This window comes from Trachypithecus francoisi, unplaced genomic scaffold (genome assembly GCF_009764315.1).
Source record: "Trachypithecus francoisi isolate TF-2019V2 unplaced genomic scaffold, Tfra_2.0 Contig01621, whole genome shotgun sequence".
NCBI lineage: Eukaryota > Metazoa > Chordata > Mammalia > Primates > Cercopithecidae > Trachypithecus > Trachypithecus francoisi.
In genome coordinates, this window is record NW_022681446.1 from 441682 (window position 1) to 466109 (window position 24428).

General features: G+C 57.4%; 2 protein-coding genes across 13 annotated transcripts; one reads left to right on the plus strand and one right to left on the minus strand.

The window, feature by feature from the left end:
- Nucleotides 1-870: 870 nt before the first annotated feature.
- On the plus strand, nt 871-8967 carry SMIM1 (small integral membrane protein 1 (Vel blood group)). 12 transcript variants are annotated; one of them, XM_033195951.1, is made up of 6 exons: nt 901-1057; nt 1318-1435; nt 2365-2576; nt 3004-3100; nt 3498-3682; nt 4001-4186. In XM_033195951.1, exons 5-6 carry the CDS (start codon nt 3573-3575, stop codon nt 4125-4127), a joined length of 237 nt encoding a protein of 78 aa, XP_033051842.1. In that variant the 5' UTR covers nt 901-1057; nt 1318-1435; nt 2365-2576; nt 3004-3100; nt 3498-3572; the 3' UTR covers nt 4128-4186. The 12 variants fall into 12 exon arrangements, with proteins under 12 accessions (XP_033051819.1, XP_033051827.1, XP_033051842.1 ...); XM_033195988.1 differs by lacking the exon at nt 2365-2576 and adding an exon at nt 1718-2088 and having other exon boundaries at nt 1055-1111; XM_033195979.1 differs by having other exon boundaries at nt 1055-1111.
- On the minus strand, nt 8338-24401 carry LRRC47 (leucine rich repeat containing 47). Its single transcript, XM_033195909.1, has 7 exons — nt 23747-24401; nt 15290-15751; nt 13539-13655; nt 12099-12214; nt 10768-10870; nt 9937-10026; nt 8338-9444 (listed from the first exon to the last, which is right to left on the minus strand). Exons 1-7 carry the CDS (start codon nt 24359-24361, stop codon nt 9196-9198), a joined length of 1752 nt encoding a protein of 583 aa, XP_033051800.1. The 5' UTR covers nt 24362-24401; the 3' UTR covers nt 8338-9195.
- Between the last annotated feature and the right edge of the window lie 27 nt (nt 24402-24428).

Genomic DNA, 24428 nt, shown 5'->3' on the forward strand with positions numbered 1-24428 from the left:
GCTCCTAACAGGTCCCCTTGAGGCCCCAGGCTGCCAGACGCCTGAGCCGGGGTGTCCAGCCAGCATTCAGCACAGACCTCACACCTACTGAACAGAGGGGGTCTGTGACCTCCTGCCCTGGGGCCTCTCCTGGCTGGGGCACTCTCTTGCAGGAGGATTGGAAGATGGTGAGGGTGGGGGGCCTCTGTTCCCATCACCCTGCTCCTGGAAGGAAGGTTTTACGGACGGCAACGGTGTCTGTGGTCCCTGGCGCTTCCCCGGCGCCTCGCAGGCTCTGGGCGCCTGAACACATTCGGAAGGGGCTCTCCTCATCGCCCTTCCCTGCTCCCCACCCACACCCGCTTCCCTTCCCGCCGCGAGCACCGAGCGTGGGCCACGTGCGGGCGCCATGCCCCTCAGGCCCCGGAGGGGGACGGTCCCCGCGGCCGGGTCCTCGATACCCAAGATTCAGACCCAGACGCGCCCAGAGCCTCCCGTAGTCTCGCCGGCGCTGCAGCCGGGTCCCCGCGGGGCTGGGGGGCTCGTGGCGTCGTAGCCGCTCCAGCAGGGGTGAAGGAGGTCGGGGACTCTGGAGGCCCCGAGGGCGGGCCGTCTGGGGGCGGGAAGTGTAGCCCTCAAACCCTGCCTGGACCCCTGCACCTCTAGGCCCCGGGGCTGGGCAGCCTCGGGCCCCAGCCCCACTCGCCCAGCACCCAGCCCCCTCCGGGCTACGCACCTCCGCGCTGCTGGCTCCAACCCTTCCCCGCATGACCCCGCCCCCTCTCGCCCCGCCCCCGGCCCCTTCCGAACTAGGCACCTCCCCGCTGCTGGCTCCAGCCCTTCCCCGCATGGCCCCGCCCCCTCTCGCCCCGCCCCCGGCCCCTTCTGGACTAGACATCTCCCTGCTGCTGGCTCCAGCCCTTCCCCGCATGGCCCCGCCCACCACTCTAGCCACGCCCCCTTCCGGACCAGGTGCCTCCCGTCTGCTGGCTCTAGCCCTTCCTCACGTGGCCCCGCCCCCGCCCTCGCCCCCTGCCCAGGCCCGGCCCCTGCGGAGACCAGAGACGCGCGGACGCAGGTAAGGCGCGCTGGTGTCCGGGCTGCAGCTTCCCGGTGCGGCCACAGTGGGCAGGTGGGCCTGTGCGCGGCGGCCTCGCTGGCTGAGAATTGGCGGGGGCTGGGGGCGTGCCTTGGACTGACCCCCACCGGCCTAATCAGCGGAGCGGGACCAGGCCCGGAACTGCCCGCCTGGCTCCTTGTGGCCGCTGGGGACCCCCGACCCCAGCCACTTTCCCTTCCCAGCCCTTAGCAAGGCTGCTTCTCCGGTTATTTCTTTAGGCTCGAGGCGTCTGCCGAACCTCAGCCCACGACCTGCCCCTTTGGGAGGTGCGGGCCGCGGCCAGGCTCTGACCTCAACCTGGCACAGAGGCTCCGGCCCTCAGGCAAGATTCTCCGGGTAAGTGTGGGGCCCTGAGGCGCTGTGGGGTGAAGAGGTCTATGCAGGGGCCGCTGTGTACCTAGGATCTTCCTGCACTCACAAACCCCCAGGAGGTGCCAGGACCCGGGAGGCTCCCAGGGCCTGGAGGGGCGTGCCTGAGGGGTTTCTGCCGCCACAGCTGTGACTCTCACGTGAGTGTGGAGAGACGTTTACTGGGCAAGTGAGGGAGGCCAGCCTCAAGGGCCGGCTCTGGTGGCTTTGTCCACCGGGGTGACTTGGGAACCACACGTTCTACGTCAGCAAGACAGGAACCCAGGATCCCAGAGTTGAATATACTGGGCTTAACCTCTCCCACCGGGAGGCCCGTGATGGGCTGCTGCAGTGAACTTGGAGACTCAGCACTCCTGGGACTAATGCTGCATGGATGTGGGGTTGCAAGGTGGCTGCTGCAGCTCCAGCCATCACGTCAAGGCTAGAAGAAGGAGGTGGCTCCTGCTTCTTTCACAGAAGCAAAAGCTTCCCCATCCCCTGCTGCACCCTGGCTCCTGGCCCACAGCTGGGTGACTTGGGAAAGCAGGGGTGGTGGTATTAAGCTTGTCTTACCCCGGTCATGGCTGTTAACTGGGGCTGGCACATTGCTGCTGGGACCAGACTGGAATTCTGCACACCAGGTAAGAGGGCGTGAACCTTGGGTAGGCAGCTGTGGGCTCCACATGCTCCGGGAAAACAGCACCCATACTCCAGTAGAGGCTGGTCCTCCCTGGGCCTGAGTGCCAGGCTGCACTTGTGCCAGGCTGCACTGAGCCCGTGCTCCCACCGAAGGCACACTTTATGGCTTTGAGACAGCTCCCTCTGCCTCTCTGGGCTTTGGGGAAGGGCAGACACAGAAGTGCCCCAGGAGTCTCAGAACTGCCTGGGGCCTGAGTTTCTGAGCTGGCTTCTTGCAGGGGAGTGGCTCTTGTGTCTTTAGACCTCTGTGCCGATGACCTGGGAGGAAGGTCAGCCTTCCCTGCTGGAGGGGGCCCAGCAAAGCCTCAGCCCCTAGAAGTGAGGGGCCTGCCACTGCCTGCCCAAGGACCCCACTCCTGGGGGCCAGATACTGAGAAGGGACACTGGGGGCCCAGCAGACCGGAGAGCTAACCCCAGTCCCACAGCCTGGGTGGGTTGTCAATTTCTGGCACCCCCTGCACTCCCTGCACCCACTTCCCCTTAGGTAAATAGAAGGTCGAAACAGAGGCCAGAGGGTAAAGGAGGTGATTAGAGTCTGGGCTGGCTCAGGCTGGCCAGGCAGCTGTGCTAGTGCTTGGAGTTCCTACTCAGTCCCTGCGGTCTCCTGGCCTCTGTGGGCACTTGGGCTGCCAGGCACCGAGCTGAGCTGGGCTGTCCTGCAGCCACCCAGCCCACGACCCTCCTGTCTCTGTAGGAACTCCCTGAGGCCTTGAATCCACCCCGGCCCTGTGCTCAGTGCATCGTGCCCCCCAAGCCCCAGCCCTCCCAGAGGTGTGGGTGGGGGAGGGGCTGCAACCCACACAGGCCAAGGACACAGCTGCTGCCACTGCCTGAGACCAGCCACGCATCCTCCCCAGGCAGGGACCGGTCTAGCTGTAGCCACTGCCCCGGACCTGCTGCCCTGGACCTGCTGCCCTGCCCCATCCCACCCTCCCCGGGCCAGCCTCCCCAGAGGTCAGCAGGCGCCTTATCGGGCAGGGTTAAGGAGGGGGACAGTTATCAGGGGCTGCATCCTGGGTTGGGTCACAATGTCCTTGTCTCTTGAGGGTGGCAGGCTGTGCAGGCTGTCTGATAAAAGCACCCAGGAAGGGAGGCCCCTGGAGCATGCTGGAAGGAAACACTGGCCTCCCACATGCCTGAGGTTAGGGCTTGGCCTGAGATGGAATTCCAGCGGCTTGGTCCCATCCTCCCGGCGTGACCCTGGGCAAATGACTCAACCACTCTGTCTAGGTCGCCGGTTAAGTCAGGTGACAGAGCCGGTGCGGGACCAGCTCCTGACCCTTAGTGCCCCTCCCCTAACAGCAGCCCCAGAGGAGTCTTGACTACTGCCTTCCATTCGGTTGTTTTACAGTGAAGTCACAGCCTTGCCACCTGTCTTGATCTCACCACTGTGAAGGCCCCACGCCTCCTGCTGCAGCCCCACAGCATGCAGCCCCAGGAGAGCCACGTCCACTATAGTAGGTGGGAGGACGGCAGCAGGGATGGAGTCAGCCTAGGGGCTGTGTCCAGCACAGAAGAGGCCTCAAGCTGCCGCAGGTAAGGGGCCTGGGGGCAGCCTGCCAGCCACAGTAGGCCGGTGCCTAGCCTGCCTAACCACAGGGACGGCTGCCCTAACCCCTGCCGCCAGCCCCATCACCCTCCACCCCGTCCTGGCTGGGAGCCCACGGTCCAGCGGCTCAGCAAACCGCAGCCCTTGGCCTTCCTTCTGGTTGGCTGTGGGTGGGGAGAGCTTCCTCTTCACTCCAGCAGAGTGCCAGGCCCCTCCCCCTGACCCGGACCAATGGCCACAGTCCACTTAGGGGCCCCTCATGCGGCCCTGGCCAGGGGCTCACCTCCAGTTGGTTCTCACCCCAGGATCTCCCAGAAGCTGTGCACGGGCAAGCTGGGCATCGCCATGAAAGTGCTGGGCAGCGTGGCCCTCTTCTGGATCATCTTCATCCTGGGCTACCTCACTGGCTACTATGTGCACAAGTGCAAATAAATGCTGCCCCACGTGCATGCTGGGGGCTGGCTGCACAAGTGAGAGCACAGGCCTGGAGAGACATCCCTGTCCACATGGACCCCCACATAGACATGGACCCCACAGCACACACAGCAAACAGCACACGTGCTGGCAACCATGCACACGAAGACACCAGGTGTACAGCTGTCCCAGGCCCCACATGAGGGCGTACCACACACCTGGCACACAGTCCTTCAGAGGACCTACAGACAAACAGCTGGGCACACGTGGCTAGGAGGCCTGGGTCCAGCCTCAGCAGGAGCTGCAGGACACACCCACGCTGGGCCCTGCGGCCTGGAGCCCCCAACCACAGCCTCCCCTCACCCAGGGCTCAGCCCCTTCCCTTGTCAAGGGCAGGATGAGGGGTTCCTTGGGCAGACAAACTGCGCCCACCTCCCTGGCAGCCCCCTGGGGTGGGATCCTCCCTGCTGCTTTCCTCCATGGCAGCAGTGTGCAGAGCTGTGTGCCCTGGGCAGGACCCTGTCCTCTCTGGGCCTTTCTGACTCCTGGTTTTGTAAGGATGGCTCCAATAAGGGCTATGTGTCCCCTGCTCGTCTCAGACGCACCGTGTCTTCCTTAGTAAAGTGGGCACAGTTCTTCCTAGGCAGCCCACCATACGCAGGGGCTGGGTGCATCCTCTTGGGGCTGGTGGCTGCCAGGGAGGACCCAGGTCTACCCTCCCTTCCCCAGGGATGGGCCTGGCCCCTCCAAGTACTGCTTGTGGGCCAAAAGCCTGTGTACAGAGGCATTAAGCGTCTGTTGAATGAACGGTGGATGACAGCCTTTGCCATAGTTGCCCGACCAGGCGTAACATCCAGGAAGGCTGTGGGAAGGGCTTGTTTCCCCAGGGCAGGCCCCCTCCCATGTGGCTGTAGGAATGCACCCCTCCCAACTGGGCCCTCTGGCGAGGATACACAGCAGGCCTGGGGACCCGGCTGTGGCTGGACCTCAGCTATGTCCCAGGGACTTCAGTCCCATTTCCCCTCCACCCCCATCCTGGCCTCCAGACCCAGCCTCTGGTCCCAACCTCCATTCTCTTCGTAGGTCTTTCCCGAGTCGTGTATTCGGCTCCCACCTACCACAAAAGACCCCAAAAAGCCTTGCCAGAAACATCTTAGGAAAGGGGTCCTCACCCCAGGACTGGGGGTGGGAGACACGGGCAGCCGCTATCCTCACGGGCACAAAGAGGAGCCACAGGGCCAGATGAGGTTATCAGAGGGTTGAGGCTGCGCCTGCCCCAGGCCAGGTCCCGCAGAATGCATCAAGTCAGGTAAACAGGAGGGGCTGGGCCAGTCTTGGTGGGGAGGCAGACTCCACACCATCCGCCTTTTGGGCAAGCAGGCCCACTTGAGGTCTGCCTGGGGCCAGAACGGTGGCAGGTGGAGCTGCATGGCTGATTGCACACTGCCCCAAGGCTCCTGGCTCCAAACCTGAGGAGGGAGCCCAAGGGCCTGTCCTGGGCTGGGGTCTGAAGCAGTGATGCTCTCCTGGGTGCCTGTTGTGGGGTGGGCCACTGTCTGCCCTAGCCATGACAGCCTGGATCTCTACACAAGTCTTCAAAAAGAGATCCCTACCTCTGACCTGCCAAGGAGGGAGGGGACTGGCCAGCTGGTGCCCTCCCTGGAGCCCAGCTTCACAGGACAGCACTGCCCTGGGGCTGCTGCAGTTTGGCTGCATGGGCCCCAGAAGGCGCATTCTGATCTGGGGGTCCTAGGGCTGGGCGTCCCCAAGAACTGGTGCGGCCCAGGAGCCAGGCGAGGGTACAGGATGGGGATGGGAGTTGTCCCAGTTCTAGTGGCCCTGGTGCTTCCGCCACGGGTCCCACACGCCAGTGATGCCCACGCACCCCCACAAATGCTCCTCCCCGCCCTGTCAGGGGCAGGCAGCAGATGGCACAGGCGGATGTCAGGGTCTGCCCCAGATCTGGCTGGCTGCATCTGGGTCCGCCCTGGCAGGGGCCCAGCATCTTTAGCCAGGGACTCCACCAGCAGCCCTGCCAGCCCCAGCAGGGGAGGCTGCAGGCAGACACCCACGGGTGCTCACTGGGCCGGGCACTCGTTACTCACAGCTGCCTCTCGGGCACACTACTTGTCCCCTAAGTGGCCACGGTGGAAACAGCAGCTCCGGCCCCAGGATCCCAAGGTCATGGACCTAGGCTGAACTGGGCAGTGTCCTTACAGCTCTGGGAGGGTTGGGGAGACGATGGGACAGGACCCTGCTAAGTGGCCGCCTGGCTTCCCCTCCCAGAGACTTGTGAACAGGAGGATCTGCTGTGGGTGCGTCTGGGGCCTGGGCTCCTCTGAGTGTACACCTGGGGTATCCAGGCAGCCTGACACCTCTGGTCCATCCCATGCTCCAGGCAGGGACCCAGCAGGGTGGGGCCGGTTCCCAGGACCCCTGGTCAAGGGTACTAGCTTCCCCGTGACAGTGGCAGGTGCCTCATGCTCCCTACTGGCAAGATCTGGGCGGGCACAGGAGGCCCTCAGCCTCCCCACATGGAAGCCACCACTGGGCTAGAGTGAGTTTTGTGACACTTTGAGCAACAGCCTCTGGCGATGCCGGTGGGAAAGGATCTGCTGGGCCAGGAGCGGAGCTGTTTTTATTAGTGAGTGGGGGGTGGGGGGGAGAAAACATCAGAGACACCTGCGCTGCGAGTTAAACACATTTCCAGCATCTCATGCATCACGAGCTGCATCAGGAAAGGGCACAGCACGTGGCCGCCTCATCCTCCTCTGTCCACACAGTGACAGGTGTGCTACAGCATGGACACCAAGTCCCTGGGAGCCAAGACAGCAGCTCCAGCATCCCTCCCTCCCGGACTGGGCTGGGCCATACAGAGAAAGGGCAGCCTCTGCCATGGCAGCCCCAAATCACCTCAGAGCCACTCTGGGGCTGAGTCCCCAGCCCCAGAGCTCCAGCAGAGTCCCGGCCTGGGGAAGCCCCGTGCCACCTCAAGCCTCCAACAAGGCAGGCTCCTGGCCAAGTGGGGCATCTGCCTTGACTGCCCAGGGCAGCAGGAAATTAGGTTTTGGGGGACACAAGGCAAGGCAGTAGTCTGACACACCCACAGCAGTCCGGCTGGCACTGTGTGGGCCTCATCCTGTCTGGAGTCCCCTCCCTCCCACAGTGGGTCAGACAGGAAGGCCTGGCAGTGGCCAGACAAGTGGGTGCAGGTCTCAAGGCAGACTGGCCTGTGTCCTGCAGGGCTCTGAAGAGCCCCCCAGCTGTTAGTCTGCCCACTGCACAGGGCCCCGGCCTCTCTGGTTCTCACGACTAAAGGTGTGTGGGCTGTGGGGCTCTTGCAGATGCTCCCCAAAATCGCCAGTCATTTCTACAGACACAGAAATTGAGACGCTGAACAGAGAACAAATGGTGTCATTCGATAAAGCTGACGAGTCTGCTTCTCACATGGCACCCAGACCGTAAAGCAGTAGGGTCTGTGAAAGCCATCGCAGTGGCTGGCCGGGTCCTCATGAGCCAAGCACACTGACTCCCGGGAGTGGTGTGCACGCACATGTGCCTGGACATACATGAAGGCGTGGACATGGGGGTCTGACCTGGACATTCACGACCGAAACGTCTACAACAGAAGGTGCTCAGGACCCATCCATCTGGCGCACAAATGAAGATTTTTGGCTCAAAAACCTAAGCGTCCTCCAGCTAACGCTACCATCTGTCCCTCAGCTGACGACTGCCGATGCTTCCCAAGCAGAGCTGTCCGGTCCACTCATGGGGCTCCAACTGCCTGTCACTGTGGCACTAGCGTGCATACGATGAAAAGCCCACCGACGCCGCGCTCCTCTGCTCGGCTCCGCTGAGCCAGGGTGAGGGGCTGCCACGGCCTTCGGCCTACGGGCTGCTCGCCTGGAGGCGTCTCCACAGCTCCACCCCCACAAGGCAATCCAGCAGCCTGGAGAGACGCAATTCTGCCAATTCTAAGGTCACATTAAAACTTTCCCCAGAGATTATGATCACTGCCAGCTGAAAACCCAATGTCCTTGCACAGCCAAGCTGCATCCTGACATGGTATGGTTTTAAAAGATGCTGCGTCATAGAAAGTGACTGTGCTGTTATTTAGCTTCCCAAGTTTTCGGGTCTCCAAACCAATGACAGTCATGTGTCGCTTAGTGACATGAGAAATGTGTGCTCAGCCGCTGCCGTGTGATCATAGAGTGTCCTTACACAAGCCTCGATGGTGCGTGTAGTTTTATTTATGTGTTTTTCATCGGGAAAAGCAAGTGTCCCAGCAGCATGACTGAACATCCATCACTTCCCCTACTTGATCTACAAGAGGCCAACGCCAAGAGCCCAGGCCAGGCTTCCAAACACTCTGCACAAGAATATCGTGGGCCTGCTGTCAGGGAAGTGTCCATCGCTGACCCAGACGCCGTGATGTGGCACATGACTGTACAGCGTCTGTTCTCCCATAAACAGTTACCTGCCATGTAGCTACATGATTCACAACATTTTGAACAGTTAATTTTGACATCTGAATAATTCCATAAAAACTGTAAAATCAGTTTGGTGTTGTAACAACATAGCATCACTTTACAACAGAATCGTCTGGAAAAACAGAACAACGAATACATACATCTTAAAAAATGCTGGGGTGGGCCAGGCACAGTGGCTCACACCTGTAATCCCAGCACTTTGGAGGCTGAGGCAGGAGGATCATGTAATCCCAGCACTTTGCGGGCGCAGAGGCAGGCAGATCACGAGGTCAAGAGATCAAGACCATCCTGACCAAAATGGTGAAACCCCGTCTCTACTAAAAATACAAAAATTAGCTGGGCTAGTGGCACGCACCTGTAGTCCCAGCTACTCGGGAGGCTGAGGCAGGAGAATCGCTTGAACCCAGAAGACAGAGGTTGTAGTGATTCCAGATCATGCCACTGCACTCCAGCCTGGCGACAGAGTGAGACTCCATCTCAACCAACCAACCAAAAAAAACGGGTGAAAATCTAATGGATAATTCAGCATTGCCACATAGAAACCTCGGTAAAACAGGCCAAACAAACGCAGACAGGCTGGACAGGCGGCCCTGGCATCAGCGCACGACAGTCACATGGGGAGGGGCGATGGCCAGGTCAGCCTTGGACGGGTACACCACCTTCAGGCTCCCTTCCAGGTCCACCACCCGGACCTGCTCCACCACCAGCGGGGAAGGCCCGTCCTTTCCAGCACTGGGATTCGTCCTGGGATCTGAAAGTTGTCCAGAGGCTGCATCAGCTTCGGTGTCTGAGAGTGATCCTTCCTCTTTATTTTCTAAAGTGTACTTGTTCATTTCTGCCATTTTCTGCAAATGAAAAATACCTCTTTAACCTGGAGATGAGAGGTGACCCAGGGAAGACATGCTGCTGTCAGTCAATACAGTAAGCAAGAAAGAGGCAATCGGCCGGGCGCGGTGGCTCAAGCCTGTAATCCCAGCACTTTGGGAGGCCGAGACGGGCGGATCACGAGGTCAGGAGATCGAGACCATTCTGGCAAACACGGTGAAACCCCGTCTCTACTAAAAAATACAAAAAACTAGCCGGGCGAGGTGGTGGGCGCCTGTAGTCCCAGCTACTCGGGAGGCTGAGGCAGGAGAATGGCGAGAACCCGGGAGGTGGAGCTTGCAGTGAGCTGAGATCCGGCCACTGCACTCCAGCCCGGGCGACAGAGCGAGACTCCGTCTCAAAAAAAAAAAAAAAAAAAAAAAAAAAGAGGCAATCAGGACGGGTGGTAAGTCAGAGCAGAGCACCACTCACGCTCAAAACGCATTTCTCAGGAGGAGCCACCACGCACTCACCAGAATGAGGGCATCCATGACATCCTTGCAAATCTGCAGACTGGTGGCACTTGTTACTTCCAAAAACAAATCAGAGGTTGTTTTCTTCACCTTAAAGAAAGATTTCAGAAAAGACAGTTATCAAATGTAGACATCAGCAACTGCATCAGTTGTTCTGAGGAAAAATCTACAAAACTGTGTGGCCAGGCAAAGCGGCTCACACCTGTAAACCCAGCACTTTGGGAGGCGGATGTGGGAGGATCACTTGAGTTGGGGAGTTCAGCCTGGGCAACACAGCAAGACCCCATCTCTACAAAAAAATACATCCCAGGACGTCGTGCAGCACTGAGCATGAACAGCGAGCCGCGGCTCTGAGAAGCCAGGGCCCTTTGTCCCCTCCAGGCTGCGTCTTCTGTTGCACACAATGAGACCTCACAATGCAGCAGACACGTGTGTGTGTGTTAATTCTTTTTCTTTCTTCTGCTTTTTTTTTTTTTTTTTTTTGAGACAGAGTTTCACTCTTGTTGCCCAGGCTGAAATGCAAGGGCGCAATCTTGGCTCACTGTAACCTCCGCCTTCTGGGTTCAAGCGATTCTCCTGCCTCAGCCTCCCGAGCAGCTGGCATTACAGGCATGCACCACCACACCCGGCTAATTTTGTATTTTTAGTAAAGACAGGGTTTCTCCGTTTTGGTCAGGCTGGTCTTGAACTCCCAACCTCAGGTGATCCGCCCACCTCAGTCTCCCAAAATGCTAGGATTACAGGTGTGAGCCACTGCGCCCAGCAGACTTGTGTTAATTCTACAGGGAACAACCTAGAAGACACACCAAGTTCACACACATGCCACCCTACCTTTGTCTTCTCACTGTTGGTTATTGGTGGGAAGGAAATCACATCACCGTCTGCATCCACAAGACACGGGTAATTTTCCTTTCCATCCAGCAAGTGAAGGTATCTGTGTGGGAAGAAATACAAATGATAGGCCTAACTATAAAAGATATATTGTGCAGGGTGTGGTGGCATGTGCCTGTGGTCCCAGCACTCAGGAGGCTGAGATAGGAGGGCTGCATGGGCCCAGGAGTCTGCTGGGCTGTGCTGCGCCCACGGAGTGTCTACACTAAGTCTGTCATCACTATGTTGAGCTCCTGGGAGTGGAGGACCACCAGGCTGCCTAAGGAGGAGTGAACCAGCCCAAGTCAGAAACAGAGCAGGACAAAAAGCTCCGGTGCTGATCAGTAGTGGGATTGCGCCTATGACTGGCCACCTCACTCCAGCCTGGGCAACATGGCGCGGCCCCATCTTAAAAACAAAAAAGAAAAAAGGCACAGCTGGGCGGAGTGGCTCACTCCTGTAATCCTAGCAGTTTGGGAGGCCGAGGCAGGCGGATCACCTGAGGTCAGGAGTTCAAGACCAGCCTAGCAAACATGGCAAAACCCCATCTCTACTAAAAACACAAAAATTAGCCAGGTGTGGTGGCGGGCGCCTGTCATCCCAGCTACTCAGGAGGCTGAGGCAGGAGAATCGCTTGAACCTGGGAGGTGGAGGTTGCAGTGAGCTGAGATCGTGCCATTGCACTCCAGCCTGGGTGACAAGAGTGAGGCTCCATCTCAAAAAAAAAAAAAAAAAAAAAAGGCACACACCTGAAAACATACCTAAAGGGTAAACTGGACTAATCAAAAAGTTCTTTCCAGAAATGAAGTGTAATATCAAGGGCCAAAGCATAACAAGCCTCAGAGAACAAAGTATTCTGCAGCCTATGTTGACGGAAATCGCTGTGCTAGTTATGGATGATCATCTTGCTTAGAGCAGCGCCAAGGACCCTGACTTAGACACCCAGCAGCGCGGGGCACGGACTGGGCTGGCATTTATGTCCGTTTCCTAATGGCTACTTTCTATTCTATCCTGTCCTGTCCCATCCCAAGGGCGACCCGCCTGCTGCGGAATGGCCAATACCTCCGCTCCTAACACCTTCCACTCCCCTCACGTCGGGGCCATCTAGATGACAGACTGGTTCCACAACGTCTCCTTTCAGAGGAGAACGCTTTCTTTTTTTCTGTTTACCCTGTAAGAAGCTTCCGGTTCTGGTAGCATTAGGTGTTCCTGAGGAGCACAAACTCACTCAGCAGAGGCTGGCATGCCGCAACCCCCACGCCCGGCCCCACGCCACCAGGCGCCCTGCCCACCTGTGCAGGCCGGACACACTCTGCCGCTTCTTCTGCTTCCTCTGCTCCTCAGCCTCCAGCTGCAGCTGCCGCACCAGCTCCTTGGCCTTTGCTTCTTTCCGCCCCAGGGGAACAATCTATCGGGCAGAAACCCACAAACTCCACTAGGGTCACAGCCACAGAACTCGCCCGTCCTGTCGATTACAGCCTTAAGCCTCCACGAGCCCTCCCGACTCCCACCCTCATTCATCTCTACAGCAGGCAGGGAGCATCCCCTGGGACCACGCAGCAAGAAGGTGCATGCAGGCTGCGACTGCAGCATCCCTGGGAGACCTGACGCCCAAGGCAGGGCTTAACCAAGGCAGGTTAACCACCGATCCTACCAAGGCAGGGCTTAACCTCAAACCCAGCTCATGCACAACCATTTCCAGTGGTCTGCCATCCTCACAAGGCCAAGAGGATAAAAAGGCTGAGCAGCCAGGACCTCATGCACTGCACAGAATTCAACATCCAGGATAGCACCACGATACAGCAACTCACACTACTGCCAACCCCACGCAAAGGGTTTTACAATCAGGACAAAGACTAAGATTTCTGATTAAAGGGTAGTGAGCGAGTGAAGGAAACCATTTTCCCACGACTGCTCCTCCACCGAGTCCTCTCACAGCTGTGCACTGCTTCCAGTAACTGCAAACGTGGCCTGTTTCATTATTTCATGTCTTTGCAAGAACAGCATCGGATTCTACTCTAAAGAAAATGTTCAGGCCGGGCGCGGTGGCTTATGCCTGTAATCCTAGCACGTTGGGAGGCTGAGACGGGTGGATCACCTGAGGTCAGGAGTTCGAGACTAGCCTGGCCAACATGGAGAAACCCTGTCTTTACTAAAAACACAAAATTAGCTGGACGTGGTATGCATGCCTGTAATCCCAGCTACTTGGGAGGGTGAGGCAGGAGAATCACTTGAACGCGGGAGGCGGAGGTTGTGCTGAGCCAAGATTGTGCCATTGCACTCCAGCCTGGGCAACAAGAGCGAAAATCCGTCTCAAAACAAAAAAGAAAGAAAATGTTCAGGCCAGGCATGGTGGCTTACACCTGTAATCCCAGCACTTTGGGAGGCTGAGGTGGGCGGATCATCTGAGGTCTGGAGTTCGAGACCAGCCTGACCAACATGAAGAAACCCCGTCTCTACTAAAAATACAAAATTAGCTGGGCGTGGTGGCACATGCCTGTAAACTCAGCTACTCGGGAGGCTGAGGCGGAAGAATCACTTGAACTCAGGAGGTAGAGGTTACAGTGAGCTGAGATTATGTCATTGCACTCCAGCATGGGTGACAAGAATGAAACTCCATCTCCAAAAACAAAAAAGAAAAGAAAAGAAATGGTTCGGGCTCCAGTATCAGCACAGCGTCTTTCGACACTAAGGAGACCCTCGAGCAGACCCTGCAAAGAGGGCTGCAACACCTTGAGGTCCTGCGGGGGCCGGGCGCAGTACAGCAGGGGCCCTTTGACAGCGCGGAGCTCGTGGGTGGCAAGGGTGGCGGCCGTCCTCTTCTCACAGAGATCTTCGTGGAGCTTGGTCTGTAACACAGGAGCAGCGATGAGCAAGGTCTCTTGTGCCCAGCGAGGGGTTCACGCTTGACCCTCGGCGGGGCTGTGCACCAGGAAACCCTCCCAGTCCAAAGTCTTCAAAACCCCGCCACACCCCTTTCCGAGACGGGGCTCCCCTCCAACTCCTCTCCACCCGGCCAGCCAGGCACTCACTTTGTGGAATCACCATCAGGAAAACTATCTTAACCTATCAATCAGCAGACTTTCTTCCTTCTCTAATTCTAGACGTAATATTTGAGATTTCAAAGAATCCATCTTGAACTTTAAATAAAGGCTGAGCTTTAAGTTTTAAAGTCCCGGCTGTGGTGCCGGTTCCCTTCCTCCCTAAACTGCAGGCAGAAGGACTCTCCTGACAGTCACTCTCGGCCTGCCATGCACTGTCACTGCCACTGCGGGGCACATGGGACGTTCCCCTGGGCACAGATGTGGTTTATATTTTAAAAGCTGGTCAGGTGTTACAGAAAAACAACAAACTGGGAAGTTAGTCTTGCCAAAACCTAAACAATTCACAGAAGAATGTGCTGGCAAGAGTTGATGACTTTAATACTATCTTACATAAAACAAAATGTGTCATTTACTGCAGAAGTCAGAAGACCCACCAAAATATCAAAAAATCAAGGAATCCTGATTTCTTTTCCTTTTTTTTTTTTCTTTGAGATGGAGTCTTGCTGTGTCAGCCAGGCTGGAGTGCAGTGGTGTGATCTCAGCTCACTGCAACTTCCACCTCCCAGGTTCAAGTGATTCTCCTGCCTCAGCCTCCCAGTAGCTGGGATTACAGGCACTCACCACCACGCCAGGCTAATTTTTGTGTTTTTAATAGAGATGTTGGCCAGGCTGGTCTCGAACTCCTGACCTCAGGTGATCCACCCATTGCAGCCTCCCAAAGTGCTGGGATTACAGGCATGAGCCACCACACCAACTGGAACCCTGATTTTCAACTACAATAAAGCTATCCAGGAATTAGGATAGGCCAGGTGTGGTGGCTCACGCCCATAATCCCCACACTTGGGAGGCTGAGGCGAGTGGACTGCTTGAGGTCAGGCGTTCAAGACCAACCTGGCCTACATGGTGAAACCCTGTCTCTTTTAAAAATACAAAAAAATTAGCCAGACATGATAGTGGGCGCCTGTAATGCCAGCTACTCAGGAGGCTGAGGCAGGAGAATCACTTGAATCCAGGAGGCAGAGGCTACAGTGAGATTAGACTGTGCCACTGCACTCCAGCAGTGGAGACAAAGGGAGACTCCTGGAAAAAAAAAAAAAAATGAGGATAAACCATTAACCCCATATGTGGAGGGGCAAGGGGACGGGGCCAGTAACCAGGACTCACCAGGCCAGGCTGCGGGAATCCGGGAAGAGGCCATCTCCACGCTGGGGACACCTGCCTCCTGGAGGGGACTGAGGCCTCACCCCTTCCTCAGCAACACCTGAGCCAGAACCTGCTCTATTCCCTCTTTGGAGCTGAGGAAACTGAGGCACACAGACATCTGGCTGGGCCCCACCCTCCACTGCTGCTCCTTCGGACACGCTCGCCCCAGGATGTGTCCCAGCCTGCGGCATCCCACACCTCTGTCCTCGTCATCGGAGGACCCCACGGGCACCTACCTGTGAGGTGAGGAAGCGCTTGAGTGCATTCCCCGGCTGCAGGTCCATGCCTCGCACCACGGCCCCCACAATGTAGGGCCGCACGTCCCGGACCTCGGGGCTCACTCTGACGGTTAGGGGTGCAGGGTTTTCAGAGACGTGCAGGACCCTGAGCAGCAGCCGGCCGGCATCTCCCACGTCCTGCTCCTCCCCATCGCCGCCCTCCCGCCTCTGCCTCCTCTCTCTCCTCCTCTTCCGGCTGTCTTCCTTCTCCGAGCCCTCCGCACGGCCCTTGCCCTTCCCGCCGCCGCGGCCTCCGACGCGCAGGTACTCCAGGATGGATCTCGTCTGGCAGCCACTGACCATCTTCTCCAGGCGCTTGTCTCTCAGCTTGTTCCCGCGGAAATTGATCTCCTTGAGCTTGGGGCAGTCTGCAAGCTCCGCAGGGATCTCGCTCAGCTGGTTGTTGGAAAGGTCCAACGTCTGCAAAGAGAAATGAGGACGCGTCAGACCCCCAGACTCTGGGAAAAGAGCCCAAGGTCAGCTCCAGAGGCAGGGGGACCACTCATCACTCTCAAGAGCCACCACTGGCCTGTCTGTGGGGACGTCCCTGGGAAACCACAAGTTATTCACCTGTGAGTCGCTTCCCCAGCTGTGCACCCCCACATCAAAGGCACTATCCAAGGAGCCTCTCCGAGGGGAAGGTGTCAGCCATGGTTAACAGTGATCTCTGCAAAAGCTTCTGACTCAAACATGTCACCCTCTTCAACAACTACAGCATCACTGCAGATCAATCATCAGGTTAGAGAACAGAAAGGCGACAAGGGATGAGGGATGTCTGGCTGTGAAACGTGACCTCGTGTCAGGACCTAGCCAGGACTGCTCAGGTGAGAAGCAGGTTCCCCAAAGTGGTGTTTTTTTTTTTAATTAAATGAGCTAAAAAAAAAATACAGCAAAATCTCTCAAGAGCATTCTTCTTCATATTGAAGTACAAAATTGCCCGCAGTGACACACACAGTGCTCTCAGGGGGAAGGAAAGGGGAAAGCCGACTTCAATGGCGATAGGTTCTCAGCCTTCGTCTGACCCAGGACAGGTGCATCGGGGCCACCACTGTGTGCCACACAGATGCCCAGGAAGCCCTGTGGCCCATGGGAAAGCTCTTTCTATGACCATGACTGATCAGACTTTGGCAAAACGTGCAGGTGACCTCACTGGAAGGATGGAAGGGGTACAGTGGCACCTGGTGCACTCTTAGGATGTCTCTCCCAGGGTCTGGGCAGCGTAGAGAACGTGCCTGTGAGGGCAGCCACCTCCACGACATGAGGCTACCGCTGCGGGTTCAGGCAAAAGGGGCCCATCCGCCTCCACTCTGCTCTTTCCTGGCTTGGTACCCCGGCCCCACAGCCTCACCAGGGTGGAGGAGCAGGCACATGCAGCAAACTTTTCTGTCCCAGCTTCCTCTAGGGCTGGAGGAAGACCCTGCTCGGGATGTAAGGCCTGACCCTCGGGGGGGTCTGGCAGCCTGGGTGCCGGCTCTGCCCCCAGAGAGGAGGCAACAGCATGTGGGCCCCTGGAAGCCAGCACTCACCCTTGGTTGGTGTGGCTGGTGAGTCCCAGTCACACTGGGTGTGGAGGAGACAGGTGGGGCTGGACTTGATTGACTCCGAACAGAGATGGGAGGGGCTGATTACCGAGAGGACACCTTCTGCTTCACCTGGAATGGACGGCAGGGGTGATGGAATTTCTCAAGCCCCAAGTTGTAAAGGAAATGAAAAAAGGAACCTGCCGGAATTCTCTGGCTCAAGCAATCAAGCTGCTCCGAGGCAGGTAAGGGCAGCATGGCTCAGAAATGCGACGGTGCTCACAAGCGGGAAGGGCGGCACGGCTCAGACATGGGAGGGTGCACTGGACAAGTTCCCACAGGGAGAGCAGAGACCCAGGGAGGAAGCGGACAACTTAACAGTCAAGGAGGAACAGCGTGTGTAAAATAAAAAGGATCAAGTGCCCTCCGGGACAGAAGGGGCAGTCTAAGCAGCAGTGGCGCCTGCTGGGGAAGAACACGAGGCGGGGGCTGAGACCAAGCCCAGCTGCTGAGCACTACCTGAGCTACACGTCCATCGGCTCTAAGAGAATTGCTACAATTTTGTGCTTCTCCAGACAGGACAGGATGGGCTGGGCAGGGCTGGTATGGACTGGTTGGACTGGTGACTCCAGCCCAGACCTCCCTTCCAGCCCCACATGGGACGGGAGCCAATCTACCCCTGGAATCCAGGTGGTCTCACCTGGAGCTGTATCACCGTACCAGGAGCCGTATCACCAACACTGTCGCCAGCCTGCAGCACCAGGAACAGCGCGGCCATGAGCTCAGGCTTCTAGAGCTCCTCACCTCCCTGTCAAGAGCCTTGGCTCCTTAGAACCAGCCTGGGCCACCAGCCCAGGGCACAGCCGCCTGGCAGAGGCCACGGGAAGCTCTCGGGTTGGAAGATTGTGGGTGCGGGCATCTGAGGTTCTGCTCTGTGGGCTTCTGCACTGCCCTAAGGGGCTTTGGTCAAAAAGCTTGAGAGTTCCCCTCAAGTGAAACCTCCTTACTGCCTGCAAACACGCACCGGAGCGTCTCCCCCAGCTGACGAAGAGCAAGTTCCTTAAGACCCAGGACCAGCAGCAGAGGCAAAGGAGGCAGGCAGGGCCCCACTGGGGCTCCCAGTGCAGCCACAGCCAGGTTCAGTCCGCAGCCTGCAGTAAGTCCCCAAAAGGACAATGGCAGGCACTTGGAGAAAGGTCTTCCTTCCAGGCAAAGACCGTCAGAGAAAGGGCATCTGAGCAGCTCAGGACCTGCCTGGAGGCTCTGTGGGAATTGGGGGACAGGAAGGGACGCAGGGGAAGGAAAGCAAGAGGGAGGGCAAGAGAGTCACCATCTGGGTGGGGTGCAAAGCCGCAGATATTGGGGAGTCCTTGTCAGAAATGCGAGGCCCTGCTGACGAGGTCACACACTGGCCCCTCAGCCCAGCGCTGGGCACCTAGTGGCAGCCTCAGCAGGAAATGAAGCCAGAGGTTTCACATATGAAGGGTGGGATGAGGATAGCGTCAGTTTTCAATTGTGCGAGGGAGTAAGCAGGAGCGCCTGCAAGGATGTGAGGTGCACACTGGCTTCAGGGAGGATGAGTTGCACGGGGTGGCTGGAGGTCGTCCTGCCACCTGATGGGACGAACTGCCATCACCTGCCACCTGGAGCTGACACTCTTCTGCAGGAAACACAACCCCCGTGGTGGCTAAGCTGATGGCAGCAACGTGGGGCCTGACTCTGGCCTGGCACGCTGGCTGCCTTCCGGGCCCATGGCTTTTGCAGGGGACCTGCTGCTGGGGAAGGATCCTAACTTCATGGTGGTGACAGGCTTACATAAACCAACCCAACAAAGAGCGCCAGTCCCTGAGTGAGCCCCACTCCCTCCGGCAGCAACTGAGAAACTCGGAAGCTGGGGGGAGAGCGTTTGGCTTCAGGAGGGTTCGCGTCGAGGCTGAACTCCCCGTGCAGCTTGGCCTTGGGAGGGGAGTGGCCCAGGGCCTGAAAGGACATCTTTACTAAGGCACCGTCCTGCCCCCATCAGCTGTTCAGGTAACATCTGTCCCATCCATCCCTCATTCCCACACGCAGAGCACCACAGGCCTGCGTGATGGCCACTTACAATGCAGTCAGGAGAGGTGTGACGTGCCCCCATCCTTGGCTCACCACAGCGCTGGCAGCTGAGCCCCACAGGCCACAGCAGCGGGAAGCAGCCGGGGAGGGCCAGCCAGGTGCTCTCAGGTCTCAGCAAGTCACGTGGCTCTGAGGCCAGGACACTGGGGAAGCCAGGCTCCCACGCAGGCAGAGCTACTGGTGAGGCCACAGGACAGCAGAGGCCTCGTCCCCAGTGGCTGGGAGGAAAGAGGGTCAGGGCCTTTGCACTGCAGGTCCCAGCCCAGGCTTGGGGGTGCTCCCTGGGGAATGGGTGTGGGGATGAGCACTAGGAACCAGGCTTAGCTGCTTCCACTTGCAGTCTTGTCCCTCTCGGGGCGCGGGGGAAAGGACAGGCAGAAGCCTCTGCGCTGTTATTCTGGCGGCCTCTAAAGAGCCAGTCCTCCCAATGAACCGGAACTGGGCTTGCACTTAGTTAACCCACAAAACGCAGGAAAGTGGCAGGAGGCACGTTCCAGATCAATGCCTGAAGAGCTGGCAGCTGCTGCTTTTGTGCTGAGGACCCCTGAGCCCTGCGAAAGAAGGGGAGGGAGAGGCCCCAAGACGACACATGGAGAAGCCCACCCACCCCGGCAGCCCAGCCCTGAGCCCATGCCAGCTGAGCACAGCCACACAAGCGACCAGCAGCAAGAGCTGCAGCACTGTCCACTGTCCAGCAGAACCAGCCCCGAGTGCAGGGCTGCTGCTGCTTTAAGCCTTGTGGTTTCAGAGTCAAGCAGCCACGATGACCAGCACCACCTCCCCTGTCTCTCCCTCTTCGTGTACTGCGTTACCCTCCCAGTCTTCCTACAGAGGACCAAAGAGCCTTCAAGAGCCAACGACATGCAGCCACAGAGAGGCAGGGCTGGAGCCCATGCCTTCTGTTTTTATTCCTTTCCTCCCCCTTCTTTCTCTCTCCTCTTTTGAGACAAAGTTTCGCTCTTGTTGCCCAGACTGGAGTGCGGTGGCGCCATCTCGGCTCACCACAAGCTCTGCCTCCCAGGTTCAAGTGATTCTCCTGCCTCAGCCTCCCAGGTAGCTGGGATTACAGGCGCGCGCCACCACGCCCAGCTAATATTGTATTTTTAACAGAGATGGGGTTTCTCCACGTTGGTCAGGCTGGTGTTGAACTCCCGACCTCAGATGATCCGCCTGCCTCAGCCTCCCAAAGTGCTGGGATAACAAGCGTGAGCCACAGCGCCTGGCCTCTTTCTTTAAGACAGGGTCTAGCTCTGTTGCCCAGGCTGGAGTGCAGTGGTGTGATCATGGCTCACTGCACCCTCAGCCTCCTGGGTTTAAGCGTTCATCCCACTTCAGCCTCCTGAGTAGCTGGGACCACAGGGACACACCACCACATCCAGCTAATTTTTCTATTTTTTGTAGAGACAGGTTTTTGCCACGTTGCCCAGGCTGGTCTCAAACTCCTGGGCTCAAGTGATACGCCCGCTTCAGCCTCCTGAAGGGCTGGGATGCCAGGCATGAACCCCACAGCCTGCCTTCTGTTTCTGAGCTCAGTTTTTTGGTTTTCTACACTCCCCATCTCCGGAGCCACAGCACCAGGAAGGACATCAGATGCATTCGCCTTTGTGTGCAAAACTCCAGTGTGCGTAGCTAAACTGCTGGGCACAGTTCTGGTACCCATTCCTCAGAAAGGTCCCCAAAAGGACATCTGAGTCCCACAAGGATTCCAATAGCTCTTGCATGACCCTCCAAGAAACAGGTCTCCTGATAGCCACTGGAAGCCTAAAATTGATGAACAGAATGGCTCAGGGGAAAGGGCACTTGGTCACCTTTTGGGATTTAGAAAACAAGACACACTCTTGGACTCGAATGACATTGTTTGGGGCACCACAAAGAGTACTGCTTTATTGGGCAGGTGCTAGAGAGAGCTGTAAACACAATTTTTTTTTTTTTTTTGAGACGCAGTCTCACTTTGTCACCCAGGTTGCAGTGCAGTGGCGCAATCTCCGCTCACTGCAACCTCCGCCTCCTGGGTTCAAGCGATTCTCCTGCCTCAGCCTCCCGTGTAGCTGGGACTACAGGCGTGCACCACCACACCCAGCTGATTTTTTTATTTTTTAGTAGAGACAGGGTTTCACCTTGTTGGCCAGGATGATCTCGATCTCTTGACCTCATGATCCGCCTGCCTCAGCCTCCTAAAGTGCTGGGATTACAAGCGTGAGCCACCATGCCCAGCCCACAACACTTTAAGAACTTGAATACTGAAAGACATCTATGAATTTCAAGAGAAATACTGTAACTGACTGGGCACTCACATGGTGTGAGGTACAATGTTAAGATACAGGCCCACTACATCAACATTCTGGAAAACCAAAAGTATCTGTCAGGTGGGAAAGTGGGGGTAGACCGTGTTGTACCCAACATCACACCTTAGTCCTAGAGAGATGCCTACAGCCCCGAGGACCAAGGAAAATGCCAGTGAACTTGCCTCTTCCAGGAAATGCCAATGAAACCACCTTTGCAAAAACTGTAACAGTGAGAAAATTACGGTGGTGGAAAAGACCTGATCTAACCAATCCCCATCTTCAGCCTTCAAACTACCTTTTTATTTTTTTTTATTTTTTTATTTTTTTTTTGAGACAGAGTCTGGCTCTGCCGCCCAGGCTGGAGTGCAGTGGCCGGATCTCAGCTCACTGCAAGCTCCGCCTCCCAGGTTCACGCCATTCTCCTGCCTCAGCCTCCCGAGTAACTGGGACTACAGGCGCCCGCCACCTCGCCCGGCTATTTTTTTGTATTTTTTAGTCGAGACGGGGTTTCACCGTGTTAGCCAGGATGGTCTCGATCTCCTGACCTCGTGATCCGCCCGTCTCGGCCTCCCAAAGTGCTGGGATTACAGGCTTGAGCCACCGCGCCCGGCCCCTTTTTATTTTTTTTAGACAGAGTTTCACCCTTGTTTCCCAGGCTGGAGTGCAGTGACATGATCTTGACTCACCGCAACCTCCGCCTCCCGGATTTAAGCGATTCTCCTGCCTCAGCCTACCTAGTAGCTGGGATTACAGGCACGTGCCACCACGCCCAGCTAGAGACAGGGTTTTTCCATGTTGGTTAGGCTGCTCTACAACTCCGGACCTCAGATGATCCGCCTGCCTTAGCCTCCCAAAGTGCTGGGACTATAGGCGTGAACCACCAGGCCTGGCCCTTCAAACTACCTTTAATTATTCCTGGGCTTGGGCCAAGCTAACTTTGGGAGACATTTATAGTTTAAATGATAATAGTCCTTCCGTAAAACTCAGCTGCCTTTGTAAAGCTAATGAGGGTCCACCAGGCTAGGAGGATGGAGGAGCCTGAATTCTGCTAAAGTGCAAACATAAATGACTGTCAGTCATTATTCTGGGGATGACAAGATATGTGACCTCCCCAATTACTTCTGCAGATAACATCACTACCAGTACCGTAGAACCTAAGACTGGCCTTCTGAGCTGTCTTTTTCAGGTTTTTTGCATGTCTGATCAATGGCACTACCTGAAACCAAAATGAGCTCCTGTGGCCCCACCCAGAAGTGACTCAGTGAGCAGGAGGACCATTTCCCACACCCCTATGATTGCACCTCAGCCAATCAGCAGTAAGCACCCATTGCCTAGCCACCCTCCCCTTCCCCCAAACTATCCTTGAAAAACCCCAGCCTCCAAATTTTGGGGGAAACTGATTTAGTAATAAAACTCAGACAGGTGTGGTGGCTCATGCCTGTAATCCCAGCACTTTGGAGGCTGATGGGCAGATTATGAGGTCAGGAGATCGAGACCATCCTGGCTAACATGGTGAAACCCCGTCTCTACTAAAAATACAAAAAATTAGCCAGGCATGGTGGCAGCGCCTGTACTCCCAGTTACTCAGGAGGCTGAGGCAGGAGAATGGCGTAAACCCGGGAGGCGGAGGTTGAAGTGAGCTGAGATCTGGCCACTGCACTCCAGCCTGGGCGAGACTTCATCTCAAAAAAAAAAAAGAAAAAGAAAAAGAAAAAAAATGTCTCCATAAATTCAAAGATGAAAAATGGAGGAAGAAATGCAGGACTGCCTTAAGGATGAAACCAAAAGAGAAGATGCAGAGACCAGCCGGCTGGGTTTAGGTTGAGGTTCTGCCATGTGGCTTCCCCACTATCTTTTAGGCAACAGATTTAATGGGCACCTGTTATAGGCCAAGCATTATCCCGGGGCCTGGGGATCCAAGATTAATTAGTAAACAGACCCTGGACAATATGGTCTGGAGAAAAATCCAAGTTACTTGCTGCTTACTTTGCGCAAGCCCTTTGACTTTCTGTAAAACAGCAATAACCACCCCTACCTTGGAAAGCTGCTATTGGGATGAAGTGAAATACAATCTTTGAGATCACAGCATGTGGCATTATGCAAAACCCAGGGTGCCCCCTTCACCACAAGACTCCAATCACTTCACAAGGATTAGATACAAAAAAGACAGGTTTCGACGCCCGACCTACGGGAGAAGCCAAGTTTGCTAACAATTACAAAATAGCGTACCACGTGTAAAAGTCCAGTTGTTAACAGAATGAGGGGGAGCTCAGAGACCACCTAGTATGTTGGTGTGACCAGGAGAAGGGGGAGTTGGAAGGCGGCAACTGCTTCCCAGGGGTGATGCCCCCGCAGGTGGCTCCTTACAGCCTTGCAGGAATTCCCTGGGCCCAGTGCCCCAGGGGGCGTCACTAGGAAGGGCTCGGTCCCGAGAGGGGTTCCTTCTCCAGGGCTACTCCAAGGCCCCATCCCGCCCCGCCAGGGCAGCTCCCGCTGACCTTGAGCGAGGCCAGGTGGGCGATGTCGGGGCTGAGTTCTCGGAGGCAGTTGTCAGCAGCCGCCAGTTCACTGAGGAGGGGCAGCGCGCCGGGGCGAAAGAGCTCGGCGGGGAAGGAGTCGAGGCAATTGCCGGTAAGGTTGAGGCTCTGCAGGCGCGGGGCGCAGCGCGCCAGGTCGGCTGGCAGCTCGCGCAGCCGGTTGCCGCTGAGGTTGAGGCTCTGCAGCTGCGGAAGGCCCGGCGGCTCGGCGGGGCCCAAGCCTTGGCCCGGCGGCAGCGCTTCCAGCGCGTTGCCCGACAGGTCGAGTACCCGAAGGGCAGGCAGCGGCCCGAGCTCGGGGCTCAGGCCGGGCCCCAGCGCGTTGCGCCGGAGCACGAGGCTGTGCAGCTGCGGCAGGCCCTGCGCCAGGCCAGGCCCCGGCGCGCGCAGGCTCCCGCAGCCGCTCACTTCCAAGTAGTGCAGCAGCGGCAGGGTGAAAAGCCGCGGCGGCAGCTGCCCACCCGCCGCCCGCACTCGCTCCTCCAGCCCGGGCCCCGTCAGCAAGAGCTCCCGCCGCCGCTCCCGCTCAGCCAGATCCAGCTCCGGCCAGGCCTCGGATACCGCCGCCGCCGCCATGGCGCCTCAGCTACTGGCAGGCACCCACCCACCAGGGTGCTTCCGGGGCAGCGCGCGCCACTTCCGG

What these genes read in the sequence shown, in the direction of transcription:
- SMIM1 (XM_033195921.1), top strand. Translation starts at nt 4,266, where the DNA reads ATGCACACGAAGACACCAGGTGTACAGCTGTCCCAGGCCCCACATGAG.
- LRRC47 (XM_033195909.1), bottom strand. Translation starts at nt 24,361, where the DNA reads ATGGCGGCGGCGGCGGTATCCGAGGCCTGGCCGGAGCTGGATCTGGCT. An exon ending in AGCGCTTCCTCACCTCACAG is followed by an intron (nt 13,656 to 15,289) that starts GTAGGTGCCCGT and finishes CCTGTGTTACAG; the next exon opens with ACCAAGCTCCACGAAGATCT. An exon ending in GGCCCCCGCAGGACCTCAAG is followed by an intron (nt 12,215 to 13,538) that starts GTGTTGCAGCCC and finishes TCTGCCCGATAG; the next exon opens with ATTGTTCCCCTGGGGCGGAA.